The 17240-nt window shown below is 39.8% G+C and overlaps 1 protein-coding gene and 1 pseudogene across 1 annotated transcript; both read left to right on the forward strand.

Annotated features, from left to right (window-relative positions):
- LOC143123348 (uncharacterized) overlaps positions 1 to 17240 on the forward strand; it is a 685973-nt pseudogene that overhangs the window by 515469 nt on the left and 153264 nt on the right.
- Positions 13273 to 14995, forward strand: LOC143116566 (protein NLRC3-like). The gene is made up of 2 exons (XM_076277778.1): positions 13273 to 14422; positions 14791 to 14995. Exons 1-2 carry the CDS (start codon positions 13593 to 13595, stop codon positions 14993 to 14995), a joined length of 1035 nt encoding a protein of 344 aa, XP_076133893.1. The 5' UTR covers positions 13273 to 13592.

The raw sequence follows: 17240 nt of genomic DNA on the forward strand, positions 1-17240 counted from the left end.
AAGAGCAAGGCACCTAACCCCTCACTGCTCCCCAAGCACAGCAGGCAGCTCACTACGTCAGGATTAGTGTGCGCTTCATTCACCTCACTGTGTGTTGAGTGTGTTTCACTAATTCACGGATTGGGATAAATACAGAGACCAAATTTCCCTCATGGGATCAGTATATATACTTACTTACTTACACTTAAATAAGGTTTGAATTGAAAATAAGCAGAGACATTCTGTGTGTCCATAACACACTGTCCATACCATACTGTATAGATCTGACCTCTTCCTCTTAAAGGTGCCATGTGTAAGAATTGAGGTAAAAATATCCAAAAAATTAGCTACACACATTAAAAGAATTAGAAGAAATAAGGGTGATGATGCCATAAAAAAATGACAAGGCATAGTGCTGCATAGATATCAACCTGAATTAGCATGCTGAATTACTAGCCACAGCCCAGTACCAATACCAGTTTCAGCCATGGGAGGTGGTATGCGGGCAACATAACCGCCAGCCAAACTGCAATACACGTTTCTCGGTGGTTACTCTAGGGTAGACTACCTCACTTTCTGAAGGTATACTGCCCCCATCTTTTATGGAATGTGGAGTATGAATTGATTTTTTGGCGGACATTACACATGGCACCTTTAAAGAAAACAATGTGAAGTGTCCATGTTCCTCAATGTTCCTCAGTTGTTTTGCCAGTGTGGTTCAAGCAATGACTATGACCATGCCCATAGAACACAGTCATATCAGAAATGTGAGAGGATTTTAAGATATAAATCTACATAAGCTTTTAATTATGTAATCAATACCATCCTCATTTGCCATGAAGAGGCAGCAGAGCATCACAGCAAAGGGCTCCATCTACTGGTCAAGCAGTGGCACTGCAGTAGTGCAGAAACAGTAATGCACATGACATGACAGTGCTTAAGTTAGTTAGTTATGCAAATTAAGAATCTATGTTTGAAAACCAACATTGTGAATTAGAAAGATGTTAGTGATATTTATCTTTCACAAATCTTTCATGGGGCAGCCGTGGCCTACTGGTTAGGCCTTCGGACTTGTAACCGTAGGAACCCCGAACAGTAGGAACGGCTGAAGTGCCCTGAAGAGCAAGGCACCTAACCCCTCACTTATCCCCGAGCGCCGATGTAGCAGGTAGCTCACTGCGTCGGGATTAGTGTGTGCTTCACCTCACTGTGTGTTCACTGTGTGTTGATTGTGATTCACTAATTCACGGATTGGGATAAATGAGACCAAATTTCTCTCACAGGATCAAAAGAGTATATATATATATACTTATACTTAAATAAGGTTTGAATTGAAAATAAGCAGAGACATTCTGTGTCCATGACACAGTGTCCATACCGTATCTTAGATCTGACCCCTTCCTCTTAAAGAAAACAGGTGCAGACATGACAGAAATTATTTTTTATTCTTAAGTGAAGCAGAGAAAAAACACCTGCAGTATACAACAAGCTTGAGCTGGTATGGTTCCTAATAGATATTGACTTGAGATCACACACTCTTTTAATCTTTATCAGTATCATTACATTACATTGATAATCCAACAGAAATGAAAATGGCATCTCACAACTACATTAGTCAAGATTCTACACAACATGTACTAAACAGTCACATGAAATGAAATTTCAGATCAGAAAAGGATATCAAATTGCCCTCTTGTAAAGCATGCTTAACATTTAGTAAAGCAACATTCACAGACTCACTTGCAGGTCTACTAATAATGTAATGCTATTACGTAGATATGAACTTGCTTAAACTGTCATGTGTCTTGTCCTAGTTGTGATACTCATACATCTCCTGAAAATAACACACATTACAGTTTTGTTGGTTATACAAGCTCTCAATTTACTCCACTTTATAGTTTTCTGGGTTAAAACAGTAGAGACTGCTACTAGGTTTGAGATACATTTAAATCTTATGGCTTTTGGGGTTCAGGGTGTGGTAGACTGCATCAGGTTGGGTGGTGTTGGGGTTCAGGGTCTGGTAGACTGCATCAGGTTCTGTGGTGTTGGGGTTCAGGGTCTGGTAGACTGCATCAGGTTCTGTGGTGTTGGGGTTCAGGGTCTGGTAGACTGCATCAGGTTGGGTGGTGTTGGGGTTCAGGTTCATCTGCATGTTGTTGCCATGGTTTCCATCCTGATGTAAAATAACATGAGTATGAAAATCCAACATGCTTTCCATGCACACTATTCCAAGACATTGTTTCAATATAACTAACACATTGAGTGAGATGATGTGACTATCCTATATTTGTTATCTGTCTATTTAGTGTTATCTGTGCTTTTCCAAATAATGTATTCGGATTCGGGTGCATCCCTAGTTCTTAGTATAAGGACACAGAGCGATTTCTCGTCAAATCAATTGACCTACAGTAGTTTGTCTTATTTTAAGATATATTATCAAGAAAACTAGCACATTTGGCTGCCAGCACAATGTTAGACTACAGAAGATGCTTGTCCTCTAAGAATGAAGTGCAATATAATTCATGCTACACTGGACATGTTGACAAAAGTGGAGTCATTTTGAACGTCAAAACATTAAGCCAAAATAGGGAGAAGTCATGTCACCTGGTTGTCTTCACCTGATGTCCTGGTATTGTTTGTAGCCAACTGTTTAGATCTCCTGTACACAACAAATGAATACATATAAAGAGGATGATGAGAGAATCCTTATGCATGGAAGAAGGATGCGGGGCGAATTGACAGGCTGGTAAGGAAAGCTGGCTCTGTAGTGGGAGCTGAACTAGAGTGCATCACTTCACTATCTAACAAAAAAGAACCCTGAACAAACTGATCAACATCTTGGACAATGAGTGTCACCCACTCCACAGCACTATTGTTAAGCAGAAGAGCCTGATCAGCTGGAGACTTTGCTCACTGCCTTGCACCACAGACAGACTGAGAAAGTAATTTGTCCCCAGGGCCATTGAACTGTTCAATGCTTCACTTAAGGGAAGAGGAGAGATAGACTTCTCTGCATAGTCCGTCTGCCTCTTCACCCCCTCCATGTTTGGATACTGTCTGTCCACTAGCCACTTTTTACCACTAGCCACTTTTACCACTGTCTTTCTGCCTCACTGTTTGCGTGCTATATTAGCACATTAGCACATATGCATAACCCCTCCCTCCATGCCACAGCCGAACTGTGGCCACACTTATACCTTTCTTAAAATAGTTAAATATGTAGATATATAGATATATAGACTTTATTTCTGCATTGTTGGACTTACTCATTTGCACAATCACCATGACCACTATCACCATTGCACTATCACCATGACACTCACTCACACAGAGCACCTTACCTTACCTTACTATGCACAGAGGATCACAGGCTCAGTCCCTGCCTCAGTCATTGCAAGCGCCTCTGATTGATTAATCACCACTATGTGGATACTGTTTTTAGAATTGATTTAGATTAAGTGTTAGTTAGTATAATTTGTATTTTAGCATATTTAGTATATTCTTTATCTAGGACTGTCCTTATTGCTTAGTTGTGTTTTTATATTATATACTTTAATTACTTTTCTGCTGTCAATGAATGTGTGTGTGTTGTCTGTATGCTACTGAGACCTTGAATTTCCCCTGGGGATTAATAAAGTATCTATCTATCTATCTATCTAAATCTTGAGGAGTTTGGAGTTTATACTGCAGCACACTCTCTAATCTGATCTCACCTCAATCTGCATATGATACAGAACAATCCCACAACTGCAGAGACCGCCACTCCAACCAGAACTGCTATCAATATGGTCTGGTCATGGCCCATAGCTGTGATTGGAAGAACAACAATGAAAACGATAGCTTACTTTACAACAAATGTAATCTCCATCTTATTAATTTTGGAACCTCTGATCTTGTGTGTTTCGTTACTTGTTGATGAAATAACAGAGATGAATGGCTGCAGTAAATGACACCATTTTGCTTATAATCAATGTAATAAGGCTACATTTTTCTCTAGTTTAATTATTTGTAAAGATGAAATAGATATGTCTTAATATAGTATGAATTGTTTTTGCAAAAACACAAAAAACTTTTTTCTTTAAAATATTGTTTTGAACTCCCTCAAACAATGAACACCTCAGCAGAGACATTCGGAGGGTCCTGTTGATCAATCTTATTGGCTGTTTGACAGAGATCATACAATCATATTGATTTACAGAATTACTCACATAACACTTGGACAGACACAGCAGGAGAGTCCTGATGACCAATTTTATTCACTGCTCGACAGAGATACTCTCCACTGTCCTCAGAACTGATCTTGCTGAATGTGAGTGTGTTCTCATTTCCTAACTCCAGTTCTGAAGTTCCATTCTTTTTGATCCAGGTGTATGTGTGTACTGGTGGGTCAGCTTCACTCATGCAAGTCAGAGTCACATTACCTCCATCTGGTATTTCACCAGAAGGATCAGACACAACTGTTGTGTTCTTTGGACGATCTGGAGAAAAGGACATATGGAAACAGTACTGTATGTGTTGAGTCAGCTTCACTCATGCAGGTCGGGGTCACTGTGCTTCCCTCTCGTATTTCACCAGATGGACCAGACTTAATGTTCTGGTGTGTTCTTAGGAGGATCTTGATAAATACATGTTAAATGTGAAGACTAAACTGTGGTATTAATAAACAATAGAAAACTAATAACCAATTTAAAAAAATACTTTATTAAAATCAAATGGTTGGCTGTAGATCCCATTGTACAAAAGCAATATCACCGGTTTGTATTTTATTGCTTAAATAACTACCCTCCCAGTCATGTGGATTTAATTGATACTCACATAAAACCTGGACAGGCACAGCAGGAGAGTCCTGTTGACCAATCCCATTGTCTGCTCGACAGAGATACACTCCACTGTCCTCAGAACTGATATTGCTGAAGGTGAAAATGTTCTCCTTTTCTGACTCCAGTTCTACAGCTCCACTCTTCTTGATCCAGGTGTATGTGTGTACTGGTGGGTCAGCTTCACTCATGCAGGTCAGAGTCACTGTAGTTCCCTCAGTGATTTCACCAGATGGATTAGACACAATGTTTGTGTTCTTTGGAGGATCTAGGTAAATACAAATGAATTGTCAACAGCCAATAAAATTACACCCTTCCGTGATCCCTACGTATCATGTTAGTACACTGAAATCAAATATCACTTTATGACTGTGAACACACAGAGGTTACATTTCAGTAACTAAAAGAATTTCTGATAACAGACCGTGGGCTACAGTATATCGAACACACAGCACAACCTGACCAACGGCAAGCCTTGCTCTCAGACCCAGTTCATTTTTCGCCATAAGCTGCAGTTGAACAATGTTCCAGTGAACATTGCACCTACAGGCATGTGATCCAAAAATCACTATCTTACCCCGACTAAAAATCATTATGTCACTGATGTAAAACCTGGTCTGTTGCAAAAAGTGGTGAAGATGAATGCAGCCCTTAACAACAAGTACCAGGAATCCTTAGGGCTTGAGTCATTATTGGGGAAAGGTTTTTTTTTCAGGCCATGTGACCCCTTGTCAGTAAAGCAAATAACTGAATGCAGAACTATTGTGTCATTGCCTATGAGACCACATGAAGTTAGTTTCAGTTTGCCTGTGAGTTTAAATAATAGGCGAGTGCAGATGCAGGCTATCTCACACACAGGTTTTAGTGAAATCCTGCTATTGCATAGCCTACAAGTATTAGTGGAATCCTGGTATTTGCATAGCCCACACAGTTTAGTGTGCAAGCAGATTCCTTCAGTTGTGCTGAGTGTCAAAATACTTGTGCTCTGTTTGATGTTATGCTGCTTGCTTTCAGAGGTACACAAAGTAGTTTTGGGTATTTTTGGTGACTCTTGAGCTTCCCCTAGAGTCATCACTGTAAATTCTTCTCACGGCTTGAGTCCTTCCCATTGTACACAATGAATTTACCTACTTACCTAGGAAGGACTAACAATAGACAACATCTCCAAAGAAGTAGTAATGTTTTATGATTCTTGCAAGATGGGTCTGGGTCAAAGACACTTTGCCAGGAGGGTTCTCTAGTTAGAAACCTGCTACTGCTATACTCTATGAGAATGCTAGATGAACGATGCCCCTATTACAAGTTTGTTTACCATCAAATTGGCTTCATAGAGGTCAAAATGTTGCATTGTGTACAGAGGGAATGACATATGTCACTCGCATTGTTTTAAAGCATGTTACACCCGAAACACACTGATGGATGATTAAGAAACATAAGAACAACCCTTCTGAACAATGTGCCAGGCGTCTGATCACAAAATCACACCGTTAAATTAGCGAATGTGGACTGGATACGCCCTAAATGTCCTTAAATATTACGTCTCTGATCAGGCGTTCCAGATCGCTAAATATAGCGCCTTGTATCTTTTATCTTGGTTTATAACATTAGTTGTACTAACACATCACGTGGAGTCTGTAAGGTGGAGAAGGGAGATCCTCGTGGCCTCTAACAGCACAGGTGTAGCTGCCCTCATCTTCATAACTGACTGGGTGGAGCTGCAGCTGGTTGCTGATGATCTGCTTCTTCTCTACAGGACGTCCATCTTTTCTCCAGATGAACGCAGGGCTTCCACTCAGAGTGCAGGTTGTCTTGCAGGTGAGAGGCACATGTTCTCCCTCAGTCACACTTTCTTTGGTAGTTGAAACAATCTGCAGATCTAAGACAAGTATGAATATGTATTTTTTCATATATAAATGGAAGTAATTTGACAGAAAGTATCATTATTAATATTAGCATATTGACTCAGCTTGTATTTACTTACCAGTTATTTTCAAAGAAATTCCTGGTATGCCTGCCATTTTCTGTTTGTCTACATTGGTGTTAATCACACAGTAATACTGATACTGTTCATCTGCTTTGGTTAGTTGAATCGTGTTTAGAGAATATTCCCTGTGTTTATTTTTACTGTTCACTGTGACGCTTCGCTTGTAAATTACATTTTTTGATAAATCAGATTTGACTGAGTACTGGTACTGTTTTGTCCAGAACATTTCTTTAACTGTAAGATAACTGGGGTAGGTGTAAGAGCAGGACATGGTGACTAATGATCCCTCCAGAGCACAGATGGATTTAGGGCTGTATGTAACACTCCACTCTGGACCCCCTGCAACACAAACCAGATATGAAAGAATGTATTAGGCATTAGGTGTGTTTACATTATACTTTAACACATCCAGTTTCCTCTCTGCTACCATTTTAGACTTGCTGCTGCATATTGAACTACTGTAACTGAAACAGTTTGTCTAAAACTAATTTAAATGTGATTAATGAAGTTCACCTTTGTAAATGTCATGCATTTTGTTATATCTTTGCTTTATTGTTGAATCAATTATTGGAATCAGAATTGAATCTAGTATTTGGCACATCAACACACCGGTCACCTGCTGAGGAGGTTTTTATTTAATTATCTTACCGATCTTCACCTGGCAGACGCCTTTTGTGAATGACTGCTTCCCCAGCCCACCTTGCATCCAAGCTCCAGCATCAGGAGTTTATTATTTGGCTACCGTGGTTGTGCAGGTATGATGTTATGATGTTTTGTGTAGTTTGGTTTAGAATGTTTACGGGTGTAGAAGGAGTGAAGTGTGTCGAGCCTGTGTTATCACGCTTGTTTGCTCCACTCCTGGTTGTCTCCTGTTCAGTGTTTCACATTAGCCTTCAATAACTAACATCTGCTGTCTACACTTGTTGGGATTGTTGGGTACAATGCTCAGATATGTGTATGCCAGTGTCGCCCATGGTACGTGTTATACTCTCTAGGGCTATGATTTGATTTAGTTTTATTTGATTGCAGCCCAGCCACTTCAGCTGCATTCATCTGATGTCCTCTCCTGGACCGTGGGGGTGATTAAATAAGGACAAGCACTGCTGTGCTATCTGTGCCACAACTGATTGGTTGGACTGGGCCAAGAGTTTATGGTAGACAAGTTGCATCACCATGTGGTGGCGTGTAGTGTTTCTCTGTGGGCATTGCATTTCAAATCTACATCAAGATGTTTTCTAAAGTGTTACATTGGGCTAGATTGATATGCACATTTATTGGACAAATGCTTCATGAATTGTGTGCATGGGTGCGTGTACATGTTTATGTTTATGTGTGTGTGTGTGTGTGTGTGTGTGTGTGTGCGTGCATGTGCTTGTGTGTGTGCCTGCGTATGTGCCTGTGTGTGTTTGTGCATGCATGTGTACATATGTCTACTGTGTGTGTATGTGTCATACGTATGATTACTGTGAATGTATGTGTGTGCGTGTGTATCTGTTTATGGACATGTGTGCAAATGGAATGGGTTAACATGACCCCTGGAGGCAAACATACACAAAAAATTGGTCATCCTAGGCCCTACGGTTCTCAAGATATTCACAGAAAACTCAATTGGTGTACGGTTACTAAATGTACACATAGATTATTTTATTGTATGGCCCCCCATGAACGAAAGTTCACGAAACTTGACATGCATTCAGAAGGTGTCATAATGATCCTACACTTTTCAATTTTGTGCAGTTTTGACCATGTCAGCCAGAGATATTGTGATTAAAACACCTAATTTTTTGCTTTTTTTTAACTAGGTGCCGCTATACATGAAATAAGTGGTAATGGGATGGGTTGACATGGCCCCTTAAGACCAACATACAAAAAAAAGGTGGTCCTCCTAGGCCAGGGATGTCAAAGTCAAATACATTAAAAAACAAATTTGCTACAAGCCGAGGGCCGGACTGGTTCACTGTTTATTAAAACATATTAAAATGACTGCACGTAACCTATTGAACCAAGACGTGTACTGTATTTTATTTAATGATTAAATGAATAATGACTGTGACTGAAGTGCGGGCAAAGTTTGCACAAATGTACGATTTTTCCCATCCTCACCGACCTTGTCATAAAACTTGTTTAAATGATCATATGATGCCTCCTTGCTGCTTTGTCGTCTACATCAGCCTTTCTCAAACTTCTTTGACCTGAGGCCGAGTCAAGGCATACTTTGGGGTCATAGGGCCCACCTACATGAACCCACCCCCTCCTCCCACCCCCCATTAAATTATCATAATGATATCACAATTATTATTATTTTTATACTATATTGCTATACATGCACTTCAAAACAGTCAATGTTTAAAGTGCTAAGATTGTTCACAAAAGTTTGTGAAAACATGCACATCAGAGTACTGCTTTACTAATGTAAAATATAATTAGGCCTACAATAGTTTCATTGTTTTTGCATTGTTGCATGATGCTTGAATGAGAAATACTTCTCAAAACAACAGCAGTTATATGGGTGCCGTTGTTTTGGGATTTTTCCCCTAATGCAAGCATCATACACTGATAGAATATTTATATGCTATTTAATTACATTTCATTTGAATGCCTGAATGTAAGGATTCAGGAGACACAATACCAGCTTGTGTGAATGGTAAATGGCGGATCAGATCATGCGTAAATCACTGATCTGGAGATCTTTAACTATCTTTAACTAAGACTAATTAATAGCTTTTGGCTGACTTTAATACTTAATGCCAAACAGTGTTTTATATAGTCTGTGCTCTGTTTTTTTATGGAAGTTGCATAAATATCATAATTAGCCTTCCAATAGGTTGAAGCTTAGCTTTGCTACCAACGTGCACACGCATGCATTGAATAAACGCTCATACCACGACTTACTTCTCTGCCTCTATGTTTGATGACACCAAATTAACAAGTATTTCCTACTAATTGCAGAAATGTTTGTTTTCTTTTTCTGTCCGCGGCTCCTTGACCAATAGCGCAGCAAATTATCAGACGATGGCCCGGGAATAATTTCACTCTGCAGACCATTGTCCACATTGCGGACCGCGGCCCATAGTTTGACAAATGGTGACCTGCATGCTGCCATATTAAGGCCTTTTTACGGTGTGTTAGCCGGGTTTTCGCGTGGAAGGCTCTGTAGAAATCTGACACCCTATTCAACGAAGTTAAACTGAAAGAGCGTGCCGTTCACAGACACCAGAATGAACGAGTTCACAGTAACGTTCATCAGGCAGTAGTAGCCTAATACAGTACGTTGAGTTCACGTTCGCTCAAAATACATATGAACGAGTGACTTTCGTTCAATGAACGCGTTCAGGCACAACATCTGCTGAAAGTTGACATCTGCCCTGACTGAATACTGATGAATAATGAAGCCGAGGCCCACTTGCGGCGCCGCAGTGAGTTCGTGGGCTACCGTTGCATTGTGGGGAATGGAGTATTGATGCGCAAAACAGCAGCCGGCGGCTGTGGCCTGCGGGCCGGTTCTAATACTAATCAAATATCATCCCGGGGGCCGTAGATAATTCATTCGCGGTTTGACATGTCTGAACTAAAGCATTAGGCACGGTGGATACATCATTATGATTTATGATTTCATCAGCATGATCATCATGATTACATGAATTTAAAATTAATCGCTCAACTAAAGTGATGAATAATGGCATGTGTTCAGAGAACTGCAGTTGTGTTCAAATCAGAATTTGAGCAGGGGTGACCACATTTTTGGCAGAAAAAGAAATATCATTATCCTGCTTAATAAATCATAATTCATAATGTTGTGCCCACTGTACATAACGCTTTAGGTCAGTGGTCGCCAACCCGTCGATCGCGATCGACCAGTAGATCTTTAGGACTTGCCCAGTAGATCCTGAGAATAACAGGACAATTAAAAACAGTCACCAAATTCCCACATGTTCGCAAACGTTTACAGGACGTAGCCTACATTTCAGCGTGGGATAGGATAGCGCATGATTTATTCAAGACCTAGCCATCATAATGCGAGAAATTCCTGCATACATTTACAGTGCTGTCTGATAACGTTGATCTAATAATGGAGCAGCGTGAATGCGGGACCGGACGAACCAACTTCTGACTTGAACCGAACGTAACCCCATGCAGACACACACGCGCACAGCACCACTTTGCAGGTGCGCTCTCTCTCTCTCTCTCTCTCTCTCTCTCTCTCTTTCTCGCAACAGGACTTGTCACCGCTGAAGTCAAATTATGTTAGGTGCTTCTATATCAACTGCTAACTGACAGAAAATAAAAAACAAAAGTTTAGCGATCAGGAATTTGTTCTCCATTTGAAGAATGTAATCGATTGCGGACGTGCACAGACACGGAGTGCATTGTAGGCCTAGGCTTAGGTTACTTTCACTTTCTAGAGTAGTACGTATTAATTACCTGAAAGATGCTTCATACCAAAACAGCGATCAAACATCAAATTTATCATGACATATTGTCACAAACACTTACTCTAATTAGAAAATCAAAACCAAAATCATGTAAGTAAAGACTATGTTAAAGTGTTGTTATCTCAATGACGCCTGTATAAGTGGGGGGTGAGGATGTGATATTTTTGACCTGATACATTTGCCTAAATAAAAGGCCTTAAATTGGAAGTATTTAAGCTTTGATTTTCTTTTGACGCTTCAAGGTAGATCTTGCCTTTGTTCAGGGCGAGGTTAGGGATCTTGGGCTCAAAAAGGTTGGTGACCACTGCTTTAGGTGATGTATTGTCCATGTATGAGGTCACGAGTAACAGACTATGAACTCATGTCAATTCCTGATGATTTATGCGATATTAAATCATTGAGTGCCAAAAACGTAATATTACGTTTTTCCTTCCCATGCGTTGAGTGCCAAAAACATAATATTAAGTTTTTAGCTTTTTTGTTTTAAATTACGAAACTAGACACTCTAACACACCTTAGATGTGATTTTGGAAACTCTGTGATGAATGGAAATGAAATATATGACGATCGTGAAACTCATGAAAACGCACAATCTGGACATTTTATCTGGACATTTTATCATAACTCGGTTGCCGCTTTGGGTCGAATCAGTGATGCATGCACGTCAGATCAAACCCAGGCCATTTTCGTGGGTCTATCACTAGGTGGCAGTCTCGCCAGGTCTCGCTGATCACTTCCCGGAAAGTTTACACAAGTAAGTAACAGGCAACACTTCATATTTCATGAAAGACGTTATATCTCCATTTCTAGAAAAAAACTGCGATTTTGATGAAAACTAGCCACTGTTTAGCTTGGGATTTCTCAGGAACAGAGGTGTGTAGAAATACATGGTTTGCACCCACCGAGAGCTTAAAATCTCACCTTTTAATCAAGCTATTGTATGTGTTCATAGCTATAACACACAATATGCTGTGGCTGTACAAAAATCATCAACAATGGTCTAGATTGCTGGCACTCTAGGACAAAGCTCCCGAAAACAGCTTGGCATTCAATGAGTTAAGGAATTAAGTAATACATAATGATGGGTATTATCATGCAAAAAAATACTCCTGAAGATCCATCCATCTGATTTAATGAAGCACCCCAGCCAAAATAATAATAAAAATACCACCATTATCTCCCCATTTCAGATTCAAAATTATCAACATGAACAATAGAAGTTTGATATCTTAGAAGTTTATACCAGCAAAATGATCTATACAAATAAATAAAATCATTGTCACAATCCAACAAAACCTTGTACTTCAATTAATCAAATAAATGTTTGTATCTGGAGTGTCCATGATTGTTGAAGGTTGTACAAATAAAAGGCAATATTAAGATGTATTTTCAAACATACTAATACTAATAGACTTCTTTGTTTATTGCTAATGATGAAAAACAGACGATGGGGTCCAAAGAGACGTTGAACAGAATCATAAAGCCATTTTGAAGAGGAAGTTTGAAGGTATATCTGAATGTATTAATAAGCCCGATGACCAGAGACTTCTCAAAGAGATCTACATAGAGCTCTACATCACAGAGGGAGAGAGGGAAGGGGAGAATAAGGAACATGAGGTTTGGCAGGTAGAGTCAGCATCCAGAACACAAACCACAGAAGACACACCAATCAACTGCAATGACATCTTCAAGCCCTTACCTGGACAGGAGAGGCACATCAGAACTGTGATGACCAAAGGTGTTGCTGGCATTGGAAAAACAGTCTCAGTGCAGAAGTTCATTCTTGACTGGGTAGATGGAGAAGCCAATCACAATATAAACTTTATAATCCCACTGTCTTTCCGTGAGCTCAATTTAGTCAGGGATGATGTGTATAGTCTTCAAAACCTACTGACTGACTTCCACCCTGAGCTGAAGAAGCTGAACAGTGAAGAATACACCAACGGTCAGATTGTGTTCATCTTTGACGGTTTGGATGAGAGTCGAATTTCACTAAATTTCCATGAAGATCTACTGGTATCTGATGTAAAACAAGTGTCACCACTGGATGTTTTAATATCAAGCCTCATTCAGGGAACTCTGCTTCCCTCTGCACTCATCTGGATAACCTCACGACCTGCAGCGGGCAGTCAAATTCCTGCTTGTTTCATCGACCAGTTTACAGAAGTACGAGGGTTCAATGATCCACAGAAAGAGGAGTACTTTAGGAAGAGAATCAGTGATGTGAATCAGGCTAATAGAATCATTGCACACATTAAGGCATCCAGGAGTCTCCACATCATGTGTCACATCCCAGTCTTCTGTTGGATTGCAGCTACTGTGCTGCAACAGATGCTGGAACGGGACAGCACCTAGGAAATCCCCAAAACTCTGACTGAGATGTTTATACACTTCTTGCTCATCCAGACCACCAGGATGAATCAGAAGTATGAAAGTGGAACTGAGACAAATGAAGAGAAGCAATCACAGAGTGACATCATACTGAAGCTGGCAGAACTGGCTTACAATAATCTGGAAAATGGCAATCTGATGTTTTATGAGGAAGACCTGAGAGACTGTGGCATTGATGTTGATAAGGCCATAAAGTACTCTGGCATGTGCACTGAGATCTTCAAAGAAGAATCTATGTTTCACCAGAGGAAGGTCTTCTGTTTTGTGCATTTGAGCATCCAGGAGTTTCTGGCGGCACTCCATGCCTTTGTTTCATACAGCTGTCTGATAAGAAGTCTCGGCTCACTCATCTGCTTAGAAGGGTTACTGAAGCTCGCAATATCAAAAGTGTTGGAAAGTAGAAATGGACACCTGGATCTTTTCCTACGCTTCCTTTTGGGCATCTGTCTGGAAAGCAACCAGATACTTTTGCAAGATTTCCTGGACTGCACACACAACAGTTCAGGCAGCATCAAGAAAATGTCTCAGTACATTAAGGAGATCAACAAAGAGGATCTCTCCCCTGAAAGATGCATCAGTCTTTTGCAGTGCTTATTTGAAATGAATGATCATTCCATTCATGACGAAATTAAAGAGTACAATCTGAAATCACCAGAGGGCATTAGACACACATTATCCCCTACTCACTGTTCAGCACTGGCCCAAATGCTTTTGATGTCTGAAGAGGTGCTGGATGACTTTGACCTGAAGAGATACAACACATCAGATGAGGGACGCAGGAGACTGCTCCCAGTCCTGAGTTGCTTCAGAACAGCACAGTATGTACATGGAAATACACTTACTTAGAAATAAACATGATCTCATGCATTGATTTGCTGTAATACTCAACAAAATATACCATGCAGTGCAGTGAATACTTTAGGTATTGTCTTAATCAACATGATCAGCATTGGCTAAATCACATCGGGAATTGCTTATTTAGTTCATTTAGTATTTACTTTTCACTTTCACTGATAAAATGTGATAAAATGTGTGTGGGTAGAATGATGCAAAGCACACCACACATCTGTCTACATCTGGAGTGTTTAATAAAATATATTCTAGTTGTGCTTTGAATGTGGCATGGGCACTGCACCCCACCACCTACACATTGTTACTAGTGAAATGTGTGATTTCTTTCTTCCAGCCTTGATGGGTGTAAACTGAGTGGCATCTCCTGTGAAACAGTGACAAGATCCCTGCAGTCTCCTAACTCTTTGATGCAACTCGATCTAAGTCATAATGCCATTGGAGATTCTGGAGTTCAGCTTCTTTCTGCAGGACTCACTAGTCCCCACTGTAAACTGCAGATCCTGAGGTTAATAGACTTCATTATAACACCCCAAAAATAAATAGCATTGTAAATCATAGCTTTCTTTTGTAATTTACATTTTAGTTTTTCTGTTTGTCTGATTATTAGTTGCAATAAAAAGAGTGTACCCCCTTGCCTCTTAACCTGATGGAGAATAAACAAAACTAGAAAAGCATTTCCTGAAGGAAATACAGTGCATGAAAATGCAAAACATATGATGTAAAATATCATACAGAGTAAAAACAAACTATATTGGTTGCTAGGTAGATGAGGTTTAATATAGTTGGAATGACTGAGCAGTTAAATAGGTGGATAGTTTATATAGTTAAATTATTTGCTTGGTAGATAAGGTTTAATATAGTTGGAATGATTTAAATAGGTGGATAGTTTAAATGGTTAAATTATTTAGGTAGATAGTTGACGATAACTGACAGTTGGAATGGCTCTAATGTTTGCTAGCAGTTATGCTAACTATGTTATCAAAGATAATAATGTTAACCAAGTTACTATGCTAACTAGCATGCTAACAATGTTAAAATGCTAATTATGTTAACCATGTGACTTAGCTAACCTAGCTAATAATTTTTAGTAGTTATGCTAACTAGCATGTTAGCATGCTAACTATGCTAACTATGTTACTTAGCTAACTTAGCTAATCATTTTTAGTAGTTTTGCTAAAAATGGTACCTAGCATGTAACATGCTAGCATGCTAACTATGCTAACCATGTTACTTAGCTAACTTAGCTAATCATTTTTAACAGTTTTGTTAAAAATGCTAACTAGCATGCTAACATGCTAGCATGCTAACTATGCTAACCATGTTACTTAGTTAACTTAGCTAATCATTTTTAACAGTTTTGCTAAAAATGCTAACTAACATGCTAACATGCTAACTATGCTAACCATGTTACTTAGCTAACTTAGCTAATCAATTTTAGCAGTTTTGCTAAAAATGCTAACTAACATGCTAACATGCTAACTATGCTAACCATGCTAACTAGCTACAGTGGGTAAGAGTCATAGTTGATGACAAGTAACAGTTACAATGGCTGAACAGTTAAAAAGTTCAGTAGTTTAAAGGGTTAAATTGTTTAACAGTGAAATATTGTAGTGAGGACTTTTATTTTGAAACAGTTTTTGGCAGAGGAAGCAGTTGGACAGGATGTGTAGTCTTAATAGGGCCAGTTTGTATGCTTAAAGCCTGACACTGGCAGTTGAGATCCAGGTGGCCGAACACCTGCCATAGGATTCTAATTGCTTAACGGCTCTATTGTGATGTCATCAGCCCATGTTAAGTCTATGGGGAAATTTTGAACAGTTTTTAATTAATAGTTTAAAAAGTATAAAAGTTACAAAGATGAAAAATACAAAGCCGCGGGCCTTGACTTTGACATGTCTGTCCTAGGCCCTACGGTTCTCGATATATTCACAGAAAACTGTCTCCGGCCACCTACAGGCCAGTTGGTGTACAGTAACATAAATCAATTTATTGTGTGGCCCCCCATGAACGGAATTCCACGAAACTTGGCGTGCATTTAGAGGGTGTCATAATGATCCTACACTTCCAGTTTCGTGCAGTAGGTCACAGATACCTGCTATTACAACACCTCATTTTCACTTTTTTGTTTTTAACTAGGTGGATGAAATGAGTGGTTATGGAATGGGTTGACATGGCCCCTTAAGATCAACATACAAAAAAAAGGTGGTCTTCCTAAACCCTACGGCTGTGTCTGGCCTACCCTCCTTTTGGGGGGTCCAGTCCAGCGGGAGGGGGGGGGGGGGGGCTACAGATCAAAACGAAAAATGATGGTTCCATGCTATCCATGTGGGGCTACATGCCCACCAAGTTTTGTGTACCCCGGTCTTTCAGTGTCCCGGGAATCCTTGACGGAAATTTGGCCATGCGAAAAAGAAAAAAAAATCTGACTAAACCTATATGGCTTCGCTGCGCGGCGGTCATAATAAGGAAAAGTACAATCACACTATCATGATAAGTACTGTAAAGGTAGAAACACAAAGGCTGTCTATGCATAATTTCTGTTGGCCCCCAGAAAAGGGAAAAGTTAAAGGATACTAAAGATACTCTGAATAGATTTGAGCACAATACTCACAAAATTGAAACGGTTTATTAGATATACGGTACAACCTGACACTTGTGGGTTAACACTATTAGTGAGCAAAGGAACACATTTTCCTCTAGGCCTGGGCATCTCTCCAATATCTTACACTCACTAACACTTCTGTCCACACACAGACATACTCCTTCAGAGGTGGATGAAGTACA

Source organism: Alosa pseudoharengus, unplaced genomic scaffold, assembly GCF_046254945.1.
Source record: "Alosa pseudoharengus isolate Yale_2024_CS ecotype anadromous, Long Island Sound unplaced genomic scaffold, YU_APseudo_1.1 YU_APseudo_1.1_scf_1, whole genome shotgun sequence".
NCBI classification, from domain to species: Eukaryota; Metazoa; Chordata; class Actinopteri; order Clupeiformes; family Clupeidae; genus Alosa; species Alosa pseudoharengus.